The 23,271-nt window shown below is 38.2% G+C and overlaps 1 protein-coding gene and 6 non-coding genes across 7 annotated transcripts; all 7 read right to left on the bottom strand.

The window, feature by feature from the left end:
* Positions 1 to 1,392: 1,392 nt before the first annotated feature.
* Positions 1,393 to 1,464, bottom strand: TRNAP-UGG (transfer RNA proline (anticodon UGG)). The gene has a single exon. It is a non-coding gene; the product is annotated as a tRNA-Pro (tRNA).
* A 6,636-nt stretch (positions 1,465 to 8,100) lies between these two features.
* Positions 8,101 to 8,172, bottom strand: TRNAP-AGG (transfer RNA proline (anticodon AGG)). The gene has a single exon. It is a non-coding gene; the product is annotated as a tRNA-Pro (tRNA).
* Positions 8,173 to 9,269: 1,097 nt separating this feature from the next.
* On the bottom strand, positions 9,270 to 9,341 carry TRNAP-UGG (transfer RNA proline (anticodon UGG)). The gene has a single exon. It is a non-coding gene; the product is annotated as a tRNA-Pro (tRNA).
* A 1,307-nt stretch (positions 9,342 to 10,648) lies between these two features.
* TRNAP-UGG (transfer RNA proline (anticodon UGG)) lies at positions 10,649 to 10,720 on the bottom strand. The gene has a single exon. It is a non-coding gene; the product is annotated as a tRNA-Pro (tRNA).
* A 1,414-nt stretch (positions 10,721 to 12,134) lies between these two features.
* On the bottom strand, positions 12,135 to 12,206 carry TRNAP-AGG (transfer RNA proline (anticodon AGG)). Its single transcript has one exon. It is a non-coding gene; the product is annotated as a tRNA-Pro (tRNA).
* An 868-nt stretch (positions 12,207 to 13,074) lies between these two features.
* TRNAP-UGG (transfer RNA proline (anticodon UGG)) lies at positions 13,075 to 13,146 on the bottom strand. The gene has a single exon. It is a non-coding gene; the product is annotated as a tRNA-Pro (tRNA).
* A 3,874-nt stretch (positions 13,147 to 17,020) lies between these two features.
* LOC126704956 (uncharacterized) lies at positions 17,021 to 18,094 on the bottom strand. The gene has a single exon (XM_050403932.1). It carries the CDS (start codon positions 18,092 to 18,094, stop codon positions 17,021 to 17,023), a length of 1,074 nt encoding a protein of 357 aa, XP_050259889.1.
* Positions 18,095 to 23,271: the final 5,177 nt, after the last annotated feature.

The raw sequence follows: 23,271 nt of genomic DNA, 5'->3' as shown, positions 1-23,271 counted from the left end.
ACTATTTTTGTTTAGTCATTAGTGTTGTTTGCCTTTAAGGAGTTACATTGATACTAATCTTTGGGTTTTTTTTTAATATATTTATATTTATATTTTTTTTGCTTAATTTAATAATAAAAGTAATAAAAAAAAATTGTCCAACCCATGGGTTCAGCCCGACTCATGTGGGTTGGGTTGGGTTGGACTTATGTAATGGGTTGAGTTGAGTTGAATTTTTTTTAACCCACTATGGTGAGTTGGGTTGAATTTTTTTTAACACACTATGGTGAGTTGGGTCAAAAAATCCCATTTATCTAACCCAATCTGACCCATGCACACTCCTACATACCACTAGACCAAATGCCCTACTATTCGATCATTTATTTCTATTAATGAATTTAATTTATGATTTGTCATAGATGGACTTAATCTCTGCAACGTTGAAAAATCATATTATATTCTTCACCCATGAGGCCATGAGCTGTAATTGACGAATTCAGATATCAAGGTATATGGGGTTAGTCCTCTCTGGCATATGTTCGTGTTAATGTCAATTTTTTTTTTCTTTGCTAATTAACCCTTATGTCATTTAATACTTGAGCTCTCAGTATTTGACTTCTCTCTTTTCTCCTTTTTTTTTTTTTCATTGCAAACCTAGGTTAATGCCAGACTAATCTAGGATTACGGTACTAAGTGTACTCGAACCTACACTAGGTTCTTTGGTGCCCATTCTAAGCTTAACTAAAATGCTTGCATATCCTAATTTTTCTCCTGTTTTACCTGGAGTCTAGTATAAAAACTAACCATATTTGCTTTGGTATCAGTGCAGTTGCTGCAGTAACTAGAATTTTAATCTATGATATTCTCATTCTCTGAAGTCTAAAATTATAGTTTATAACATGCCCTTTTCCAAATACATTTACATTAAAATGTGCAGCAATGCTGCGTTTTTTTTCCTATTATATTGTACAAAATTTGAAACTTATGGCTTCTTGCTGGCTTACCTATTGATGAAGTGTCTTTAGTAATTGTTTTTGGTCTGAGGTGAGGAGGAAAATTAGGTGATATGCATTGACCACCAAATGCCATTATCTTAGAAATACTAAAACTTTAGCATGTGAGGGCAGTGAGTTGAATACATAACCTATGGTGATAAATGACCCCCTCAGGTAATAAAGGATGATAAATTTGGGTTTGTTTCCTAGCTCTCCTTCCTTGATTTAGCATCTTCTGAGATCTAATTTATTAGAATATTCATTAATCAAGAGTCTTGTCAGATCTAAGATATATTTGGATCTATTGAAAATTTGAAACCTAATTTTGCAGTTATTGACTTGAATTTGCTCATTGTTTTTTTAAGCAATATTAAAATCTGAACTGAAAAACATTACTAGTAAAGAACATTACATGAATGGGGCATTCCGAGAATCGAACTCGGGACCTCTCGCACCCAAAGCGAGAATCATACCACTAGACCAAATGCCCATTTGGTGATACCAGTTTTGTGTTTGAGTATAATCAACCATTTTCTATAAAGGCAATTGATCTTTTTTGTCCCTACCTTGTAGCCTGAGACTTACAAGACTTCTAAAATAATAGGTTGCAGGATATGTAGGTAAAATGGAGCTATCTCACAACTTGGTGTTTTTAGTAGGGTTTTTTAGATCTAGGAATTATGACTAACAACTCAAATTAAAGAGATTTGCTGGTTATAGTAAGTTGTAAGCCTACTTTGATAGTTGGCAATGGCACTGACATTTAAACACGTGTAAATTTGATGAATGGGGGATATTACCCTGTTGGAATATTCATATGTAAGTGATGTAATTAGTTAATTGTTGAAGTCTTGCATGGAATATTAATGACAAGAGTGACTGGTTAATAGGTTTAGCTTTTGGGTCAAGTGATGCCCTTACAGGGGCGGAGCTAGGGGGGGTCGAGAGGGGGCAATTGCCCCCCCTGACCTCACCCAAACCCCACCCCCTTAATATATATATATATATATATATATATATATATAAATATCTTTCTTTTAGATTTAGTCTTACTTTATATATGTTTCTCTTTGCTCTAAGCTTATGGTCTTCAACTCTGCATGTAATTGTGCTACAGGGCTGTCACTCTTGACTCCACTTTTAATACACTTTTCTTAGCCAGTGATTAGTAAGAAGCTCCATTAACTTCGTGTAATAATGACTATCTATTGATTTTTTTTTTTTAAATCTTTTACTTATTTGAAAAATATACTTGTAGTCACCTATGAAGTATCTTAAGTATAACAACATTTATACTAAATCTAACGTTACACACGAGGGGGAAAAAAAAAACTTAACACTAACATTATATTTTATATTTTAATCAATTTTTTTTAATTAGTTAAGTATTTTTTTAATTATACTAATTAAAAAAATTGAAATTGATTTTATCTTCAGCTCTTTATTTTCATCTTGGCCCCCCAAAATTAAAATCCTGACTCCGCCACTGTGTCCTTATATGTTATATTAATCATTATGGATATTGAAATCATCCCAAGGTGTTATGAGGACTTGGAAGGATGCATCCGATGAAAGGCTTGAACTTCATTGCTGGCGTAACACGGCATTCCACAAAATCTAGAACTTCATCCATGCTGTGGGTTCCTTCATAGGAAAATATGTTTCTGATAAAATAAGCCTACTTCGACTATATTTGATTTGGTATCAGTGTAGTTGCTGCAGTCACTAGAGTTTTAATCTATGATATTCTCTTTTTTTGAAGTCTGATTTTTTTTTTTTCTTTTAATGTGTCTGAAATCTGAAGTTATTACTTATAAGATGCCCTTAGTAAGGAATCAAAACTTCTTATGAGTCTGTCATTTTGTTTCCAAGTTGCAAATGCTGGGATTGATTCTTCCTTGCCATTGGAGGAGATTATCATGGCTTTTGGTTTCGTTGATGCATCTTCTATGTGAACCATTTATATTTGTGGTGATGCTCTGATACTTGCAAGGGAAGGGTGCTCTGTTAAGCTTGCACTTAAGCCATGTAGGACACTTGGATCGTAACACAACAGAGTTGATGGAACAACATAATAAGGAATTAACCGTTGCTTCATCCATGGCCCATTCAGAGGAGCACGTGTACCACAATTCAAACAAGTTTATCTCTACATTTCTACCAATCCCACAAATATTGTCAACAATAACTGCAGACCATATACAGCTGCACATGTCAATACAAGAATCATGGACTATGACAGATTGTGTCCAAGTTCAAATCATAGTTGACCATGTAGCAATTAACTTTCCTTGTAAAATATCTTTACCATTGTAGAACAAATATTATATATACACAGTTTCGGCTCTCTCCTAATGTGTCAAAGAAGATTCTGTCATCAACTCTGTTGTTCTTTAGCCCTTTCCAAATACCTTTACATCAAGATGTGCAGCAATGCTATGCTTTGTCCACCACAGTGTACAAAATTTGAAACCTTTGGCTTCTTGCAACTTACCTATTGATGAGACAGGTGAGTGGTTGATTTTTGTCAGTAACTGGCTTAATTCTAGAATATTGAGGTGAGGAGGACAATTAGGTGAAATGCCAATCACCACAAAATGCCATCAGCCGAGAAAGAACTGAATTTTTTGCATGTGTGGGCAGTGAGTTGATAATTGAAGTTATTGACTTGACTTTGTTCAGTTTATTTTTCAGCAATATTAAAATCTGAATTGGAAAAAATTATTAGTGAAGAACATGAATGGGGTATTCCAAGAATCAATCTCGGGACCTCTCTCAAAGCAAGAATCATACCACTAGACCAAATGCCCATTTGTTGATACTAGTTTGTATTTAAGTTTAATCAACCATTTTCATTGAAGTCAATTGAACTTTTTTCCCCTATCTTGTAGCCTCTCACTTTGTTTGTTTCATTGTAAAATGTGGTCAAATTTGAAAATATTTTCAAGTTTATTGTAAAATTCTTTGTAAATTGTTGTAAAGTGGTTTACCTTTAAAAACTTGGTAAAACATTTTACAAAAACATACATTGGCTCTTCCCCTCCCATCTGGTGGCTAGGTTGTCGGTGCCAATGATTTAGTAGTTGGAGCTGCTAGATTAGAGCTGCTAGATTGATCGACAGAGCCGCCAAACCAGTGGTCTGGTCATCAGACCTTCAACATTGATGGCTTTGGTGGCTGAGCTGCCAGTCTAGTGGCAAGTGATGCTGGTCTAGTGGATGTGTCAACACTTTGGTCATAGACCTCCAACATTGGTGGCTTCAGTGGCTAAGCCATTGATTTTGGTGGTTTATGCTTGAAAATTTTTAAATGTCACACCAAACACTTCAAAATATTTTACTGAGAATGTTTGTTGCAAGAAAACGGAGCTAAAAGAAGGTTAATGGATTACCAAATTATACTAATGTCAAATGCTTGTTGCAAGAAATGTAGGTAAAATTGAGCTATCTTACAATTTGGTGTTTTCGTGTAGGGTTCTATAGATTTCAGAATTGTGACTAACAGCTCAAATTAAATAAATTTGCTAGTTGTAGTAAGCTATAAGCATGATTATAATTTGAGGGTAATTTGCCCCCTAGCATAGTGGTGGTCAAGAATATTATAAGTTAGCGTGTGAGTTGAAAGATTTTTGAAAGTAGCATCTCGAGTTCAGTATCAATCTCGAGTCTACAAGACTCGAGTTTCCCTTGAGGATGTGGCAGTTTTATGCCACATGGATCTCAAGTCTACAAGACTCAAGTTATGTCTCGAGTTTCCAAAACTCGATTTCTTATGAAATAGAGTCAAAAAACACACCACACTGCCACAATGAATTGGCACCTCACTGATCTCGAGTCTACAAGATTTGATTTCTACCGGAATAAAATTAGGTAGGTGCCCAATCTTTCGGTAATGGTGATTAAAAAAAATTGGAATGAGGATTCATCAATGATGACTTAATGCATGAATATTAAGTATGAAAAATACGGTTTATCTTACAAGAATTGTTGTTGAAATATATCTACACTATTTTCTTGTTTCTGGTTTGTTGCTTATGTGTGGTTCTAGTGCTGCCTGCATGTCAAAAAAGAACCTAAGTGTTTATGTATCTGGTTTGGGGGCATGTGGAAATTAGGGGGGGGGGGAATTCCTGGTGGAATCGAGGATATAAAACTTGAGTGAGAGGTCGCCGATGAGAGGAGACGAGAGTTTTCTGCCGCTGATGAGATGTGCTTGTCTTCGGTAGAGTGAGGGTTTGGGGTTTGTATGTTTGGGTGTGAAGGAGAGTGAAGTGTTCTAGACGCTTAAGTGAGAGTGAGAAGTGAAAGTGAGAGTTTGAAATAAAAGTTGAGTTTGTGCCTTCGGTAGAGTGAGGGTTTGGGGTTTGTATGTTTGGGTGTGAAGGAGAGTGAAGTGTTCTAGACGCTTAAGTGAGAGTGAGAAGTGAAAGTGAGTGTTTGAAATAAAAGTTGAGTTTGTGCTTGAAATATGATCACAAATCGAGTATTAGAAACTCGATTTCCACGTGTCTCCACATAGAAAAAAGTCCATGTTAGATGTTTGGTAGCTTAGGATCTCGAGTATTAGAAACTTGATTTCTTCCCGGAAATCGAGTTTTAAAAATTCAAGATGCTACTTTTCCACTTTGTTTTGAAACTAGGCAACTAATGAAATTCTTAGCAATCTAATGTTAAATGAAAAAAAAAAAAAAAAAAATTCTTATAATTTGATGAATGAAGAATATTACCTTGTAGGAATATTCACAAGTAAGTGGTGTGGTTAGTTAAGTGTCAAAATCTCACATGAAATACAATTGACAAGAGTGAGTGCTTAATAATTTAACATTTTGGGTCAAGTGATTACCCTATGTATTAACTCCTTTATCTCCCCAATAAGTGGTATTAGAGTCGAAGGAGTCTAGCATAAAAACTAACCATATTTAATTTGATATCAATATAGTTGTTACAGTCACTAGAATTTTAATATATGATATTCTCATTCTTTGAAGTCTAAACTTATTACTTATAAGATGTCTTTTCCAAATACCTTTACGATATACGATACAGATTAATTAAAAAATTCGATTCACAATATGATTTACATTTTGACAATTAGGGTTGTCAAGACTAATCAATAACCTGAAAAAACCATCCAACTTAGTGCCAGACGAACTGAAATCAACTCTATTTGACGATAGGTCTTCGAAATCAGTAATCAGTGTGAGCAACTCAAGTGGCAATTTTAGAGCTTGAAACCGAATGAAAACTAAACTGACCAACCCAAGCTGGCAAAAAACTTTCATTCCCCCCCTCAATTAACGTCCTCCCTCTCTCTCAATTTCAAATCCGTCGAGATCTAGTGAGATTTCATCAAGATCTTGACCAGATCCTTCGATATTTGGCAACCCGCCTCACTTCCGCTCCTTCGTCGATTATGCCTAAATTCGACTGTCATCCACCCGAACCAAAACTAACTCGACTCATGGTTATTAGTGGTCGTCGACGACTCTTTCCTTTTGTCACTCAATGTGAGCAGGTGGGATCTAAGTTGAGCACAAACCTAGCTTAAATCAACCCGTGGACAAACCTATCAACAACTATAATTAGGACTATTCAAAGTTTTAAAAGCACAATTTTTTAGCGATTTTGAAAAGGCATCCCGTGAGTTGCTATTTCAAAACACATTCTCCTAGTTTTAAAAACACAATCAATCTCCATTATATATATATATATATATATATATTTATAAATATTTATATTTATAGCAGAGACCTTATTTGGGAAAGTATGAGGTTCTGCCAAGTAGCGCGTTCTATGCGAAGAGAATTAAAATATTCTCAAGTGTCACTTCAAAGATAAGAACAAATTAAATATTGACTTTTTTGTTTCAATATTTCAAGATTTTTCTAATTTAAAAACAAATTTTTTTTGTATTCTTTGGTTCAATATTTCAAGACTTTTCATCTCTCACACATACACACAAAACTCTTTTATTTTTAATTCACAATTTTCACCTTTTGCACTTCTACCCCTTTATATATACCTAGTACCTACCCATAGCCCTTTATGTCATTCCATGTCAAATACACACAGACCAAAAATGATGTCATTGACCTTCAATCTTTCAACGACACTTACTTAGCTCTAACATTGTTGTTTCATCTAATCTTAATCCGTATGAGTTGGCTACAACCAAGAAAGAGGGGCTTGCATTTTATATTGAGTGACAACGGCAATTATGATTTTGATATTAAGGTCAGACGTTGTGGATTTGTGAGTTTTATAAATGATGTAATTGATTGTGGGTGTTTTTTTTTTTTTTTTTTTTTTTTTTTTTTTTTTTTTTTTTAAGAATTAAGGAGAAAAAGAAAGCCTGATATTCCTCCAAATTTTTTTTTCCTCATTACTTCAATTCAATAATTATAATAAATATGTATGTGCAATTTATAATTGTTATTTTTATGATGAACTCATACTAATAAAGTTTTATAACAATTATGCTACAATACATATACAATATTCTCTTAAATCATCTTACATAAAATATTACAACATTATCCATGCATCACATAGATAACTTACTAGGGCCAACATCAATTTTTTTACGCATTTTCATTAATATAACCGCTCTTCCCCCCTCCCCTTTTTTATTTTTATTTTTATTTTTTGAAATTGCAATGCAGACGCTATAATCTATATATCGAAGATGTTGCAATTATTATCGGCGTTCAATTGGAGGTGATTGTTTAATTGAGCCAAGCATTTCCCTGATAGTTTTCATAATAATTTGCTGGTTCTGTTGAATTGCATTGCATGGCTAAGTTCACTCCTAATTTAGGAGCTATGCATTTTTACTTTATACATTTTTTATTTTTATTTTTATAAATCCCAAATTGTTAGTAATTTAGTTCACTCCAGCCGATTGAGTAATAAAAAATCAAGGGTCCTATGAAATATGATCCTATCCCATGGTTCTTTTCTTCTTTTAGGATAAATGGAAATAAGTGTGGTTAAATTGATTTTAAAATTATCTTTAAAAAAAAAAAAAAAAAAAAAAAAAAAAAAAAAAAATTTAGAATCAGGTTATAAATATTGGGGGCATTCCGAAATGGAAAAAATTGCAATTTAAAAATGAAGGAAAAACAAATGGGGCATTCCGAGAATTGAACTCGGGACCTCTCGCACCCTAAGCGAGAATCATACCACTAGACCAAATGCCCTACTACTTTATCATTTTTTCAATCAAGTAATTTAATTTATGATTTTCATAGTTGGAGAATTATCATATTATATTCTTCACCCATGAGCTGTTGTAATTGACGAATTCAGAAATCAAGGTATTTGAGGTTAGTCGTCTCTGGCACATGTTTATGTTACCGGCTACCTATGTCAATTGTGTTTATTTGCTAAGTACCTGTTTTGTCAATTACTACTTGAGCTCTCAATATTTTTGACTTTTCTCTCTCTTTTTTCTTATAAAATAGCTAAAGTAAATCATAGACTAGATCTAGGATTACAGTACAAGTACAATAAATTACAATAGGTTTGGGCTCCTTAGACCATAATATCTCTAACTAGTAACAACTACAATTCCCCTGTAGGCTGCAGGGAAACAAAGTAAGATGAAAATTGGGTTCTTTTGTTTTGGTGCCAATCAACCGAATGTTTTCTCCAGCTTAAGATGGAGTACATAAAAACTAACCACATTTGATTTGGTATCTATGCAGTTGCTTCAGTCACTAGAATTTTAGTCTATGATATTCTCATTCTCTGAAGTCCAACTTGTAACATGCCCCTTCAAAATACCTTTAGTCCTTTACATCAGGATGTGCAGCAATGCTATTTTTGTCCAGTACATTGTACAAAATTTGGCTTATTGCTGCTTACCTATTGATGAAGTGTCTTTACAGGTATGTAGTTGGTTTCTGTTAAGAGAAATTGGCCTAACTCTTGAAACATTTGAAGTGAGGAGGACAATTAGGTGATATGCCAATCACCACCAAATGCCATAATCTGAGAAAGAACAAAAACTTTTTGCATGTGGGGCAGTGAGTTGAATTCACAACCTCTGGTGGTAAATGTTCCTCACAGGTAATAAAGGATAACAAATTTGGGTTTGTTTCCTAGCTAGTAGCTCCTCTTCCTTAATTCAGCATCCTCTGTAACCTTATTATTACTTTATTCATTAATGAATAGTCTTGTCAGATCTAAGATATATTTGGATCTACTGAAACCTAAGTTAGCAGTTTTTGACTTGACTTTGCTCAGTTTATTTTTCAGCAATATTAAAATTTGAACTTGAAAACATTAAATGAGTGGGGCATTCCGAGAATCGAACTCGGGACCTCTCGCACCCAAAGCGAGAATCATACCACTAGACCAAATGCCCATTTGGTGTTACTATTTTGTGTTTTAAGTTTACTCAAACATTTTCATTAAAGTCAATTGATCTTTTCTCCCCCTAGCTTGTAGCCTGAGACTTAAAAGACTAGTAAAAATGGAAGGTTGATGGGTTACCAATTATACTATTTTCTAATGCTTGCTGCAGGAAATGTTGGTAAAATTGAGCTATCTTACAGTTCGGTGTTTTCATGAAGGATTCTTTAAATCTCAGAATTATGACTAACAACTAGAACTAAAGAAATTTGCTGCTTATATTAAGCTGTAAGCCTGATTTGATAGTTGGATATGACATTTAAACATGAAGAATGAAGAATATTGCCCTGTTGGCATATTCACGTGTGAGTTTTGTGGTTAGTTAAATCTTAAAGTCCCACATGGGATACTAATGAGAAGACTGAGTGGTTAAATGGCTTATGCTTATATATATATATATATATATATATTATCCCCTTAATTGGAATCTCCCCAATGTGTTATGCCTAAATTCAAACACAAGAGTATGGCTTGAACCATCTTTGTAGCTTGATAGGGTTCTAAAAGCTGATAATTCATTTCCGGCATCCATAAAAACTTATTATATTTGAATTGGCATCAGTACTGTTGCTGCAGTCACTAGAATTTTAATCTATGATATTTACATCTTCTGATGTCTAATTTTTTTTTTTTGGGGGGGAAGTATGAAGTCTAAACTTATAACTTTTAAGATGCCGTTTCCAATTACCTTTACATCAAGATGTGCAGCAAAGCTATCATCTGTCTGTTAGAATGTACAAAATTTGGAACCATTGGCTTCTAGCTGCTTACCTATTGATGAAGTGTCTTGATAGGTGAGTGATTGATTTTTGTTAAAGATTGGCCAAATTCTAGAATATTGAGGTTAGGAGGAAAATCAGGTGATATGCCAATCACCACAAAATGTCATCATCCAAGAAACTGAATCTTTTGCATGTGGAGGCAGTGATTTCATTACATAACCTCTTGTGGCATATTACCCCCTCAGGTAATAAAGTATGATAAACTTGGGTTTTTTTCCTAGCTCCCCTTCCTTAATTCAGCATCTTCTAATGCCAAATTTATTACTTCATTCATAAATGAAGAGTCTTGTCATCTTTAAGATATATTTGGCTTTATTGAATCTTCATCTTGCAGTTCTTGACTTGACTTTGCTCTGTATATTTTAAGCATTATTAAAAACTGAACTGAAATACTTCAAAACTTTAGTAAACATAATTTGTAAATGTGGAGGCATTCAAAATAAAAAATTTCGTAATTTAAAATGAGGTTAAAAAATGTGGGGCATTCCGAGAATCGAACTCGGGACCTCTCGCACCCAAAGCGAGAATCATACCACTAGACCAAATGCCCATTTGATGGTGTTATTTGTGCTTAAGTTTGAATTAACCATTTTCACTAAAGTTGATATCTTCCCCCCAACCTACCTTCTAGGTTGAGACTTTGAATTGTAAAAATGCAAGGTTGCTAGATTACCAACTTATACAAATGTGTAACGGTTGCGGCAGGAAATGTAGGAAAAATTGAGCTATGTCACAGTTTGGTGTTTTCAGGTAGGGTCTTTAATCTCGGAATTTTGACTAACAGTTCAAGTTAAAGAGGTTATAAGCTGGCTATAGTAAGCCTACTTTGATAGTTGGCACTGACATTTAAAGTGACAGATTAGAAACTGAACATTTTAAGAATTGAACTCCTTAGGACCTCTCATTGTTGAAGCATCATACATACCACTAGATCGATTGTCTAGTAGTTCAACCTCATCTAAGTACCTAACCACATTCATCATATCCATTTGATGTTTGTTGGTTTGACTCCCAACATAGTTTATTTATTCATTTACGAATTAAAACCAAACGTTGAAAATTTGAAATCCATTGAATTGCTAAAGGAGCATTTTCTTGTATATGTGAATCCAACTCCAATAGAACACAAAGATAAGGAACAATGAATGATGCATTCATTCACCAAATGTAGTGCCAGATCTAAGATATATTTGGATGGATTTGGATCTATCGGATCTAAAATATTTATAATAAAGTAAGCCCCACTTCTCCTGCTGAAGATGGAGTCTAGCATAAAAACTAACCATGTTTGATTTGATATCAGCGTAGTTGCATCAGTCACTAGAATTTTAATCTATCATATTCTCATTCTTTGAAGATTAAACTTATTACCTATTAGATTGGTCATTAATGCAGACGCTATATGTCTAGAAGATTTTGCAATTACAATCTGCGTTCAAGTGGAGGTGATATCTTAATTGAACCAAGCATTTTCCTAATGTAGTCTAACTACTGCGTAAAATCTAATTTTGTTCTCTTTCTGACGTTTAATCTCTGCCTTTTTAAGCAGCTGAAAATCCCTAAAAATTTTGATTACTTGGTAATACTAATAATTTTCATAAAAATTTACTGATTCTGTTGAATATTTATTTGTGAAAGCTATGTCCTCGTTTTGTGTAGTCTAGCTGGCTATCCTTTGACTGTATTGCATGGCTAAGTTCACTCCTAATTTAGGAGCTATCCATTTTTATTTTATACAATTTTTTTTTGGGATAAATCCCAAATTGTTAGTAATTTAGTTCACTCCAGCTGACTGAGTAATCAAAAATCAAGGATCCTATGAAATATGCTCCTATCCCATGGTTCTATACTTCTTTAAGGATAAATGGAATAAAGTGTGGTCAAGTTGATTTTTAGAATCAGGTTATAAGATGGGGGCATTCCAAATGGAAAATTTTGTAATTTAAAATCAAATTCATAAATATGGGGCATTCCGAGAATTGAACTCGGGACCTCTCGCACCCTAAGCGAGAATCATACCACTAGACCAAATGCCCTACCATTTGATCATTTAATTCTATTAAGTAGTTTAATGTATGATTTGTCATAGATGGACATAACCTCTATGATGTAGAATTATCATATTATATTCTTCACCCATGAGCTGTAATTGACTAATTCAGAAATCAATATATTTGAGGTTAGTTGTCTCTGGCACATGTTTATGATACCGGTTACCTATGTCAATTATTGTTTCTTTGCTAAGTACCCCTAATGTCAATTACTACTTTAGCTCTCTTTATTTGACTTCTCTCTCTCTCTCTTTTCATAGAAAAGCTAGGTAAATCCTAGACTAATCTAGGACTACTGTACTTCGGGCTCCTTTAGACCATAATATCTCTTACTAGTGACAACTACAATTCTCCTGTAGGGAAACAAAATAAGATGAAAATTGGGTTCTAGCATAAAAACTAACCATATTTGATTTGGTATCAATGCAGTCGCTGCAGCCAGTAGAATTTTAGTCAATGATATTCTCATTCTCTGATGTCTAAATTTATTAACTTATAGCATGCGCTTTCCAATACCTTTACATCAGGATGTCCAGCAATGCCATGTTTTGTCATTATCTGAGAATGAACTAAAACTTTTGCATATGTGGCAGTGAATTGAATACACAAACTCTGGAGGTAAATGTTTCCTAGCTAGTAGCTCCCCTTCCTTGATTCAGCATTTTCTGAAACCTTATTTATTACTTTATTCTTTTTTTATAAGTATTACCTAATGAATAGTATTGTCAGATCTAAGATATATTTGGATCTATTGAAACCTAAGTTTGTAGATATTGACTTGACTTTGCTGAGATTATTTCTCAGCAATATTAAAATCTTAACAGAAAAACATTGTAAAGAGAATTAAATGAATGGGGCATTCCGAGAATCGAACTCGGGACCTCTCGCACCCAAAGCGAGAATCATACCACTAGACCAAATGCCCATTTGGTGATACTAATTTGTGTTTAAGTTTAATCAACTATTTTCATTAAAGCGAATTGATCTTTTTTCCTTCCTACATTTTAGCTTGAGACTTTAAATACTTGTAAAAATGGAAGGTTGCTGGCTTACCAAATTATATTAATGTCTAATGCCTGCTGCAGGAAATGTCATCTATCTTGCAGTTTGGTGTTTTTCATGTAGGGTTATTTAGATCTTGCAATTGTGACTAACTGCTCAAATTAAAGAATTAGCTGGTTATAGGTAAGCTGTATGCCTAGTTTGATAGTTGGCTATGACATTTGAACATGATTATAAGTTGATGAATGAAGAATTTACATTGTTGGTATATTCACATGTGAGTGGCGTGGTTAGTTAAGTGTTGAAGTCCCACATGAGATACTAATGACGAGAGTGAGTGGTTAATAGGTTTAAGCTTTTGGGTCAAATAATGTCCCTATGTATTATATTAACCCCTCAATCTCACCCAACAAGTGGTATTAGAGTAAATGGTTCAACTGGGCAAGTGTTCGTTAGTGAATTCCACCAACCAGAACAAGGAACACTTGGAAGGATGCACATCTGATTTAAGGCTTTAACCACTTGTGGGTTCCTTCAGAGGAGAAGATATTTCTAATAAAATAAGCCCACTTCTCCTACTGAAGATGGAGTCTAGCATAAAAACTAACCATATTTGATTTGATATCAGTGTAATTGCTTTAGTCACTAAAATTCTAATATATGATATTCTCATTCTTTGAGGTCTAAACTTATTACTTATAAGATGCCCTTTCAAAATATCTTGACATCAGGATGTGCAGCAATGCTATGTTTTGTCCACTACATTGTACAAAATTTGAAACCTTTGCCTTCTTACTGCTTACCAATTGATGAAGTGTCTTTGCAGGTAAGTAGTTGGCCTAATTCTTAAAATGTTGAGGTGAGGATAACAATAAGGTGAAATGGATATCACCACAAAATGCCATCATTTGAGAAAGAACTGAATCTTTTGCATGTGAGAGCAGTGAGTTGAATACATATAGACCTCGTGAATACGAGGTCTATTTCCCTTAGGGTTTCTAGGGGCTTGAGTTTTCTGTTGAATTTATTTCTTCGTGGTTTTACTAGTTAGGATGGCAGATGATTTGATTAATAATGGGCTTGTGAATATGAAGTTAACGGCGGAGGAAGAGGAAGTAATACCAATATCGGAGGAAGGTAGACGTGAGGAAATTGAGAGCTACACTCAAAGCCTGATAGGGAAGTTTCTTACATGTAAAACATTTAACAAGAGGGCAGCTCTGAGTACGTTGATGAGAGTGTGGGGGCTGGAAGATAGCGTGGTAGTCAGCGAAGTGGGATCAAATCTGTTAGAATTCAAGTTCCAAACAGAGTTTAATATGGAACAGATTTTGAAATAGGGTTTATGGGTGTTTGATAATCAAGTTTTGTTATCATGTCGTTGGGACGCAAGGATGACAGTGAAGAATGTGCGCTTTGACTCCTTGCCTATATGGATACAGATATGGGATGCACCGTTTGATATGGTGTGTGATGATGCCGAAAAATCGTCAGTGAGCTACACGGCACTCACGTGCTTGAAACAAAGCCTGCACAACACAAAAAGAGAAGACCTCGCAGAGAGCACCGGTGTGGTGCCGGTCAAATACCCTCCGAAGGTCAAGTTAGAACTTCTCACAACTCTAAAGTGTTAGAGAGGGTAAATTATGCATACCTTGGTTGGTGAGGGTATTGGAGTTTTTATAGTGGTAGAGGGTTGACCTCTCCTTATTGGATTAGAAGTCTTTTCCTTATAGGAGTCTCTTTAGACGTATTTTGCGAGATCATTTCCTTGTAGGAGTCTTTTTATTTAACACCAAGCGTGGGGCGCAAGATATTTCTTTATATATGCAAACGTGGAGACCAAGCAAGGCCACGTCAGGGTCGTCAACTTCACCTACTCCCTCGTCGGGGTCGTTAGCCTCGTTAGGGTCGTCAGCTTCGCCTACTCCCTCGTCGGGGTCGTCAACCTCGTTAGGGTCGTCAGCTTCGCCTACTCCCTTGTCGGGGTCGTCACTTCGCCTACTCCCTCGTCGGGGTCGTCAGCCTCGTTAGGGTCGTTAGCTTCGCCTACTCCCTCATCGGGGTCGTCAGCCTCATTAGGGTCGTCAGCTTCGCCTACTCCCTTGTTAGGGTCGTCAGCCTCGTCAGGGTCGTCAGCTTCGCCTACCCCCTCGTCGGGGTCGTCAGCTTCGCCTACTCCCTCGTCAAGGTCGTCAGGGTCGTCAGCTTCGCCTACCTCCTCGTCGGGGTCGTTAGCTTCGCCTACTCCCTCGTCAAGGTCGTCAGTCTCGTCAGGGTCGTCAGCTTCGCCTACTCCCTCGTTGGGGTCGTCAGCCTCGTCAGGGTCGTCAGCTTCGCCTACTCCCTTCAGCTTAGTAGTGTTAGCTTTCCATTTATGCCAAGTTAACCCCGTCTTCCTAAAGCTGTAGACGTCCTAAAACTGTTCGACTGCCATTTATGACAAGTGAGGCCGACGGGTCTATTTTGAACGTTGCTTCATGATACTATATTCATGAATATTCACATTCACAATTTTACCCTTATCAGTTGCCCCCCACTCCATGATCTCGTCAGCTTAAACTGACAGGTTCGTGGAGTTTAAGTCCTTTTCATTTGGATAATTCCAACTCGTCTCTTTAGTAGATTTGTTCCTCTCGTTATCTTTTATGTTAAAACCATCGTCTTATAATATTAGTCATATCCTTTAGTGGACGAACTCGTCAACTTTATGGGCTCGTCCGCTTTGGGGACTTGGCACAATCGTCCATTTCGTGGGTATTACTAAGTGACTCGTCCAATCTGTAGGCTTAATGATAAACTCGTCCACTTGTGGACTTAATAATTTTTCATTCTCTTAGGATTGGGTCGTCCACTTTGGACTTAGCAATGTCGTTTGCTTTGTGGATTTAGTAGGGTCGTCCAGCTTGTGGACTTAATAAGGTCGTCCAGCTTATGGACTTAATAAGACATGGTTGTCCACTTTGTGTCCATTTTATGGACTTCATAATTTTTTCATCCTCCTAGGATGAAATCGTCCATCTTGTGGACTTAATAAGCTTGTCCATTTTATGGACTTGATAACATTTCATCCTCTCGAGATGAGGTTGTCCACTTAATGGACTGCATATTAGGGTCGTCTATTTTGTAGACTTGGATTCCTCCACTTTGTGGACTTGTTGAGGTGACTAAGTGTTGGTACCTCGTCACCTTGTGAGTTGTCCACTTGGGGTCGTGGACTAATTGAGATGACGGTGACTTAGCGTAGTGACCGTCCACCCGTAGGCGACTTTGGCCATGCGTCTACCCATAGGTGACTTAGCATAGTGACCATTCACCCGTAGGCGACTTTGGCCATGCGTCTACCCGTAGGTGACTTAGCATCGTCTACCCGTAGGTGACTTAGCATAGTGACCGTTCACCCGTAGGCGACTTTGGCCATGCGTCTACCTGTAGGTAAATTAGCGTAGTGACCGTCCACCCGTAGGCGACTTTGGCCATGCGTCTACCCGTAGCCATGCGTCTACCCGTAGGTGACTTAGCGTAGTGACCGTCCACCTGTAGGCGTTGGCCATGCGTCCACCGTAGGTAACTTAGCGTAGTGACCGTCCACCCGTAGGCATTGGCCATGCGTGAATAAACTCCTCTTATTAAAATAAACCATGCATTCATAGAAAAAGTAGTTCTTAAAAAGAAAACGAAGACCTGCCCTTTGGTCTTTAAAAGAGTTATTGTAGCAAAAACTAAAGTAAATAGAAAAACTAAGGAGTATAGCTAAAATTCAATAAGGTAAACTAGAAATAAAGGGGTGCTGCTCTTCATGCCATCCTTTTTACTGGTAGTACTTCCGTAGGTGCTTGGTGTTCCATGGGCGGTGTAGCTTCTGTCCGTTCAGCGTCTCCAGTTCTTGCCATCTTCTGCCCTCTGTCATGTCGCGTATCCTCTTGCCTTTCTCTCTTCTCTCGAGTCAGAAGCGCGTCCTCAGCATTCATGTACTTGGTTGCCCTGTAAAGCACGTCCGACATAGTCTTCGGGTCGTTCTTATATAGTGAAAATAGGAACTTACCATTCTGCAGCCCATTTGTGAAAGCGGCTACAAGTATCTTGTCGTTAGCTTCATCAATTGAAAGCGCCTCTTTGTTAAAGCGTGCTATGTAAGACCTTAGCGTCTCATCTTCCCGCTGCTTGATGCTTATCAAGCATGCTGTAGACTTCTTATACCTGTGTCCTCCGATGAAGTGCGAAGCAAACTGGGCGCTTAGCTCCTTGAAAGTACTGATGGAGTTAGGCGTCAGCCTGCTAAACCATATCCTTGCGGGACCCTTTAGCGTGGTGGGGAAAGATCTGCATATGATCTCGTCGGGTACCCCCTGAAGGTGCATCAGGGTCTTGAAGGACTCCAAATGATCTAGAGGGTCTTTGTTTCCGTCGTAGTTTTCCACTTGCGGCATACGAAACTTTGGTGGAAGGGGGAAGGAGTTGACGGACGCAGTGAACGGCGAGTCGGTTCGGTGGACCAGATCATCAAGGTCGCTGGACACCCGTCCTTTGAGGGCGTTCATCATGACGTCCATCTGTTCCTTCATCGCTTGCATCTCCGTGACAATGTGGGGTTGAGCCATATCAGTGACGGATGGACAGCTCATATCTTGTCGCTTGGGTCTGCTTGGGGCATTACTACCTTCCGGCCCCTCTTGGTCTCTTCGCTCGGCACTGGTACCTTCTTGATTTTCCCCTTGGGTACCCATAGCGGCGTTCTTTTGCCGTAGCTGTTCTTCAAGGTCCTGATTCTGTTTGGTGAGATGTTCCACTGTTGCCATGAGGGTTTGGACCTGCCTCTCCAGGGCAGTGGGTTGCAGCTCGTCTCCCTGAACGTTGTTGGTAGTTGCCATCGAGTGAGTAAGTACCATGCAACTCTTTGTCCGGGAAGCGATAGGCTAAAGTACGCTTCGTTCCCACAGACGGCGCCAACTGATGATGCCGAAAAATTGTCAGTGAGCTACACGGCACTCACGTGCTCGAAACAAAGCTTGCACAACACAAAAAGAGAAGACCTCGCAGAGAGCACCGGTGTGGTGCCGGCCAAATACCCTCCGAAGGTCAAGTTAGAACTTCTCACAACTCTAAAGTGTTAGAAAGGGTAAATTATGCGTACCTTGGTTGGTGAGGGTATTGGGGTTTTTATAGTGGTAGAGGGTTGACCTCTCCTTATTGGATTAGAAGTCTTTTCCTTATAGGAGTCTCTTTAGACGTATTTTGCGAGATCATTTCCTTGTAGGAGTCTTTTTATTTAACACCAAGCGTGGGGCGCAAGATATTTCTTTATATATGCAAACGTGGAGACCAAGCAAGGCCACGTCAGGGTCGTCAACTTCACCTACTCCCTCGTCGGGGTCGTCAGCCTCGTTAGGGTCGTCAGCTTCGCCTACTCCCTTGTCGGGGTCGTCACTTCGCCTACTCCCTCGTCGGGTCGTCAGCCTCGTTAGGGTCGTTAGCTTCGCCTACTCCCTCATCGGGGTCGTCAGCCTCGTTAGGGTCGTTAACTTCGCCTACTCCCTTGTTAGGGTCGTCAGCCTCGTCAGGGTCGTCAGCTTCGCCTACCCCCTCGTCGGGGTCGTCAGCTTCGCCTACTCCCTCGTCAAGGTCGTCAGGGTCGTCAGCTTCGCCTACCCCCTCGTCGGGGTCGTTAGCTTCGCCTACTCCCTCGTCAAGGTCGTCAGCCTCGTCAGGGTCGTCAGCTTCGCCTACTCCCTCGTTGGGGTCGTCAACCTCGTCAGGGTCGTCAGCTTCACCTACTCCCTTCAGCTTAGTAGTGTCAAATTTCCATTTATGCCAAGTTAACCCCGTCTTCCTAAAGCTGTAGACGTCCTAAAACTGTTCGACTGCCATTTATGACAAGTGAGGCCGACGGGTCTATTTTGAACGTCGCTTCATGATACTATATTCATGAATATTCACATTCACAATTTTACCCTTATCAGTGTGCTCACAAGTCACGGAGGAGGTGGGGCAGAGATTGAGAAGGGTTGTTGAAGTTGAGCGACGGCGAGGGCATATTGTGCAAAACCTCTTTATGAGAGTTAAGGTGGCCATTTCCTTAGAGAAACCTTTGCGGCGAGGAGGTTATTTGTTAGACTCGGGTGGACAGAGAGTTTAGGTAAAGTTTAGATACGAGAGATTGTCAATGCACTGTCATGTCTGCAATATGTTAGGCCATGATTTGAAGCATTGTGCATCTTACTTTGCATGTACTAAGACTGGAGAGGTAGCCTGTCAGTACGGTGAATGGTTGAAGGCGAGTGGTGGGCGTCCTTGATCACCACCTAAGAGAGAACCTAAGCTGAAACGGGCTGCTATGGAGGAACAAAGTGGAGAGAATAGTGTAGATGCAAAGGTGGGTGTGGTGGCAGCGGTGGTGGAGCAAGAGAAGCAGACAGTTACCCTAACACACGATACGGGGAAAGGAGAGTTATGTGTGCAGAGTTACTCCGTGAATGTAGGACCTGTCTCGGGATTGGATGATGTTGGCGTCGAAAAAGAAGAAGATATGGGGCTGGATATGGAAATTAAAGATTCGGTGCTAGCTACTAATATCTCTTTGGTTTCAAATTTAAACAAGGATAATGTAGCAAGAACAGAATCACTTCAAGAGGGTATTGGGCTGGTTAAGGAGACAAAACAGGTGGAGGGTCAGGCTTTGGTTGGGCTTCCTGAAATTAAAAATAAGCCCACTTGGAAGAGGTTAGCAAGGATGGTTTGTGGGCTGAGTGATAGTGATCAAAAACAGGTTACTGTATTGGGTAAAAGAGATATAGACCAGAAAGAGGATGATGAAGGAAAAGAACATGCAGAACAGAGGCAGAAAAAGGAGAAGATTGAGGTGCAGCAATCACAAAACACTACAGCGACCGGGGTGTCGAATCACCCCCACTGATCACAATGAAGCTATTAAATTGGAACTACCAAAGGCTTGGAAACCCTTGGATAGGTCGTAGCCTTCTCAAATTTGTGAAGGATCAAGTTCCCGACGTGTGTTTTCTTATGGAAACACGTTTAGATGAGGATGGTTTTAATGATTTGTATAGGGATTTACCATTTAAGAATAAGTTGTTTGTGAAGAAACCAAATGCAGGAGGTGGATTGGCTTTGCTTTGGAAGCAGGATATTCAATTGGATTTGATAAATTATTCTGAGCATCATATTTTGGTCAAAGTCAGGGAGGATGATGGTTTTGAGTGGTTTTTAACAGGGTTTTATGGATGGCCTAAATTTGATTAGAAGAGCAAATCATGGGTTTTGCTTTCTCACTTGGCTATGTTTGCAAAAGGCCCTTGGTGTTGTATAGGTGATTTCAATTCCATTCTTTATGCAGCAGAAAACAGAGTGCATGTCCACTGTCGGCTAGGCAAATGGAGGAATTTGGGTGTACTTTGGAGGAGAATGGCTTGGCTGACTTAGGGTATTGTGGTTTTCCTTTTACATAGACAAATAGGAGACCGGGGGATGTGAATACTAGGCTAAATTTAGATCGAGCAGTGGCCAACATAGAATGGAAAAGCAAATTTTCGGATTGCTTGGTAACTCATCTTGGAACACATGCTTCGGATCATCTTCCTTTGCTTATGCAAACAAAAATGAATAAAGTGTTAAGGGGTAGGGGTGTACTTAGCTTTAAATTTAAGGAGAAATGGTTAATGTTAGATGAATGTGAGAAGGTTGTGGAGGAGGCATGGGTTGGTGGAGGGAGGTTGGATTCGGCCTTGGTGACTATTAAAGAAAAAATAAAAGAATGTGGGGCTGGTTTGAATGCTTGTGGCTCATCAAAGACGCAAGCTTGGACTGAGGAATTTAAAAATTTGCAAAAAAGGGTGGAGCAATTACTTTACGGTGATCAAACAAAAGAAGCAAAGGCTGAATTCTTGGAGGCAAGCAAAAAATTGGATGGTCTTCTCCTTAAGCAAGAAATTTTTTTTGGCACCAACGATCAAGAGTATCATGGTTGAAATATGGTGACAAGGATTCAAAAAAATCTCATTCAAAGGCCACTCAACGGCAGAGAAGAAATTTTATCCACGGCCTTTGCAATAATCAGCAACAATGGGTGGAAGAAATTGAAGATATTGCAAATGTGGCGACTGATTATTTTGAGACATTGTTTAATTCAAAGGGGAATGGGCAAATGGATGACTGTCTTAATACAGTAAACCATAGAGTTACTCTGGAGATGCTAGAGGAGTTGTCCAAAGATTATACAGTAGAGGAGATAAAAGCAGTGTTGTTCCAAATGGGACCAACAAAGGCTCCTGGATCGAATGGTATGAATGCTCTCTTTTAGCAAAAATTGTGGCATATTGTGGGTATTGATGTGGTTGCTGCTGTATTAGATTTTATGCATTCTAGTACCATGCCATCTGATATTAATTATACACACATTGTTTTGATTCCAAAGGTCAAGTCACCTAAAAAGATGTCTGATTATAGACCCATTATTTTATGTAATGTCATCTATAAAATTATTTCTAAGGTGTTGGCAAACAGATTAAAAATTATTTTGCCTTAACTCATATCACCTACTCAGAGTGCTTTTGTTCCTAGTCGTTTGATCACTGATAATATTTTGGTTGCATATGAATCGTTGTATTCCATGCATTGTAAAAGGACTGGAAAAAGGAGTTCTATGGCCCTGAAATTGGATGTTAGTAAGGCATATGATAGGGTAGAGTGGGATTTTTTGAAGGGTATGATGGTTAGACTGGGTCTTCCTGATGTTTGGGTGGATAGAGTCATGACTTGTGTAGTGACCCCATTTTTTTCAATGCAGATTAATAGGAGCCTATGGTAGTATTACACCATCTAGAGGACTCCAGTAGGGTGATCCTTTGTTGCCTTACTTGTTTCTGATTTGTGTAGAAGGGTTTTCCTCATTACTTACAAAGGCTGAAAGGGAGGGGCATATTCATGGGGTGTCTATTTATAGGAGAGCTCCTACAATGAGCCATCTTTTGTTTGCTGATGATTCATTATTATTTTGTCATGCTACCCAGGAGGAAGTCCAAGCCATTTCTGATGTGTTACAGGTTTATGCAACATCCTCAAGTCAATGCATTAATTTTGAAAAGTTTTCTATCTTCTTCAGTAGTAATACTAATATGGATCAGAAGGAGAGAATTAAAGCAACACTGGGCATTAGAGAGGTGGACTGGTTTGAGTCATACCTTGGGCTTCCTACTTTGATTGGTAGATCTAAAAATCAAGCTTTTTCCTATATTAAGGATAGAGTTTGGAAGAAAATTCAAGGTTGGAAGGGCCAATTGTTATCAAGAGTAGGCAAGGAGGTTCTTATTAAAGCAATTGCACAATCGATACCTAAGAAGCCTTGTGATGATTTAAATTCAATGTGTACTAGATTTTGGTGGGAACAGGTGTGTAGTGAAAGAAAAATACATTGGAAAAGTTGGAAGGCCCTATCTCAATCAAAAAAGGAAGGTGACATGGGTTTACCGGACATAAGGTGCTTCAATCTAGCTATGCTAGCAAAACAAGGGTAGAGGTTATTGCAGGAGAATGGTTCTTTGTTATATGAATGTTTTAAAGCTAGATATTTTCCTAGAAGTACATTCTTGGAAGCTACTGATGTTCCCAACAATTCATATGTATGGAAAAGCTTGATAGCAGCGCAACCAATTTTATAGAAGGGTTGTTGTTGGATGGTGGGAAATGGAGTTAGCATAAGGGTGGTTAAGGATAGGAGGATCCCGAACTATCCAACAAATAAGGTTTTGCACCCACTACTTGATGAGGAATGGGAGTGGCAAGTTGCAAATCTTATAGATTGGAGTACTCACGACTGGAACAGAGAACTTATTGTTGCCAATTTTCACCGAGATGACATAGAGGCCATTTTACGAATTCCATTGAGTAGAAGGCAGGTGCAGGATACCTTAATGTGGCTCCATACCAAAAACGGATATTATTTAGTGCGATCGGGATATTATATAGCTTGTGGCTTGCAACAACAGGAGAATGGAGGACTTGAAGGATCAGGTTTGAAGAAGGGTGAGATGGTATG

The sequence above is a fragment of the Quercus robur genome, chromosome 11 (assembly GCF_932294415.1).
Source record: "Quercus robur chromosome 11, dhQueRobu3.1, whole genome shotgun sequence".
Lineage (NCBI taxonomy): Eukaryota > Viridiplantae > Streptophyta > Magnoliopsida > Fagales > Fagaceae > Quercus > Quercus robur.
The sequence above is the reverse complement of the archived record's forward strand: the minus strand, read 5'-3'. Positions and strand labels throughout refer to the sequence as shown.

What these genes read in the sequence shown, in the direction of transcription:
- LOC126704956 (XM_050403932.1), bottom strand. Translation starts at nt 18,094, where the DNA reads ATGGCAACTACCAACAACGTTCAGGGAGACGAGCTGCAACCCACTGCC.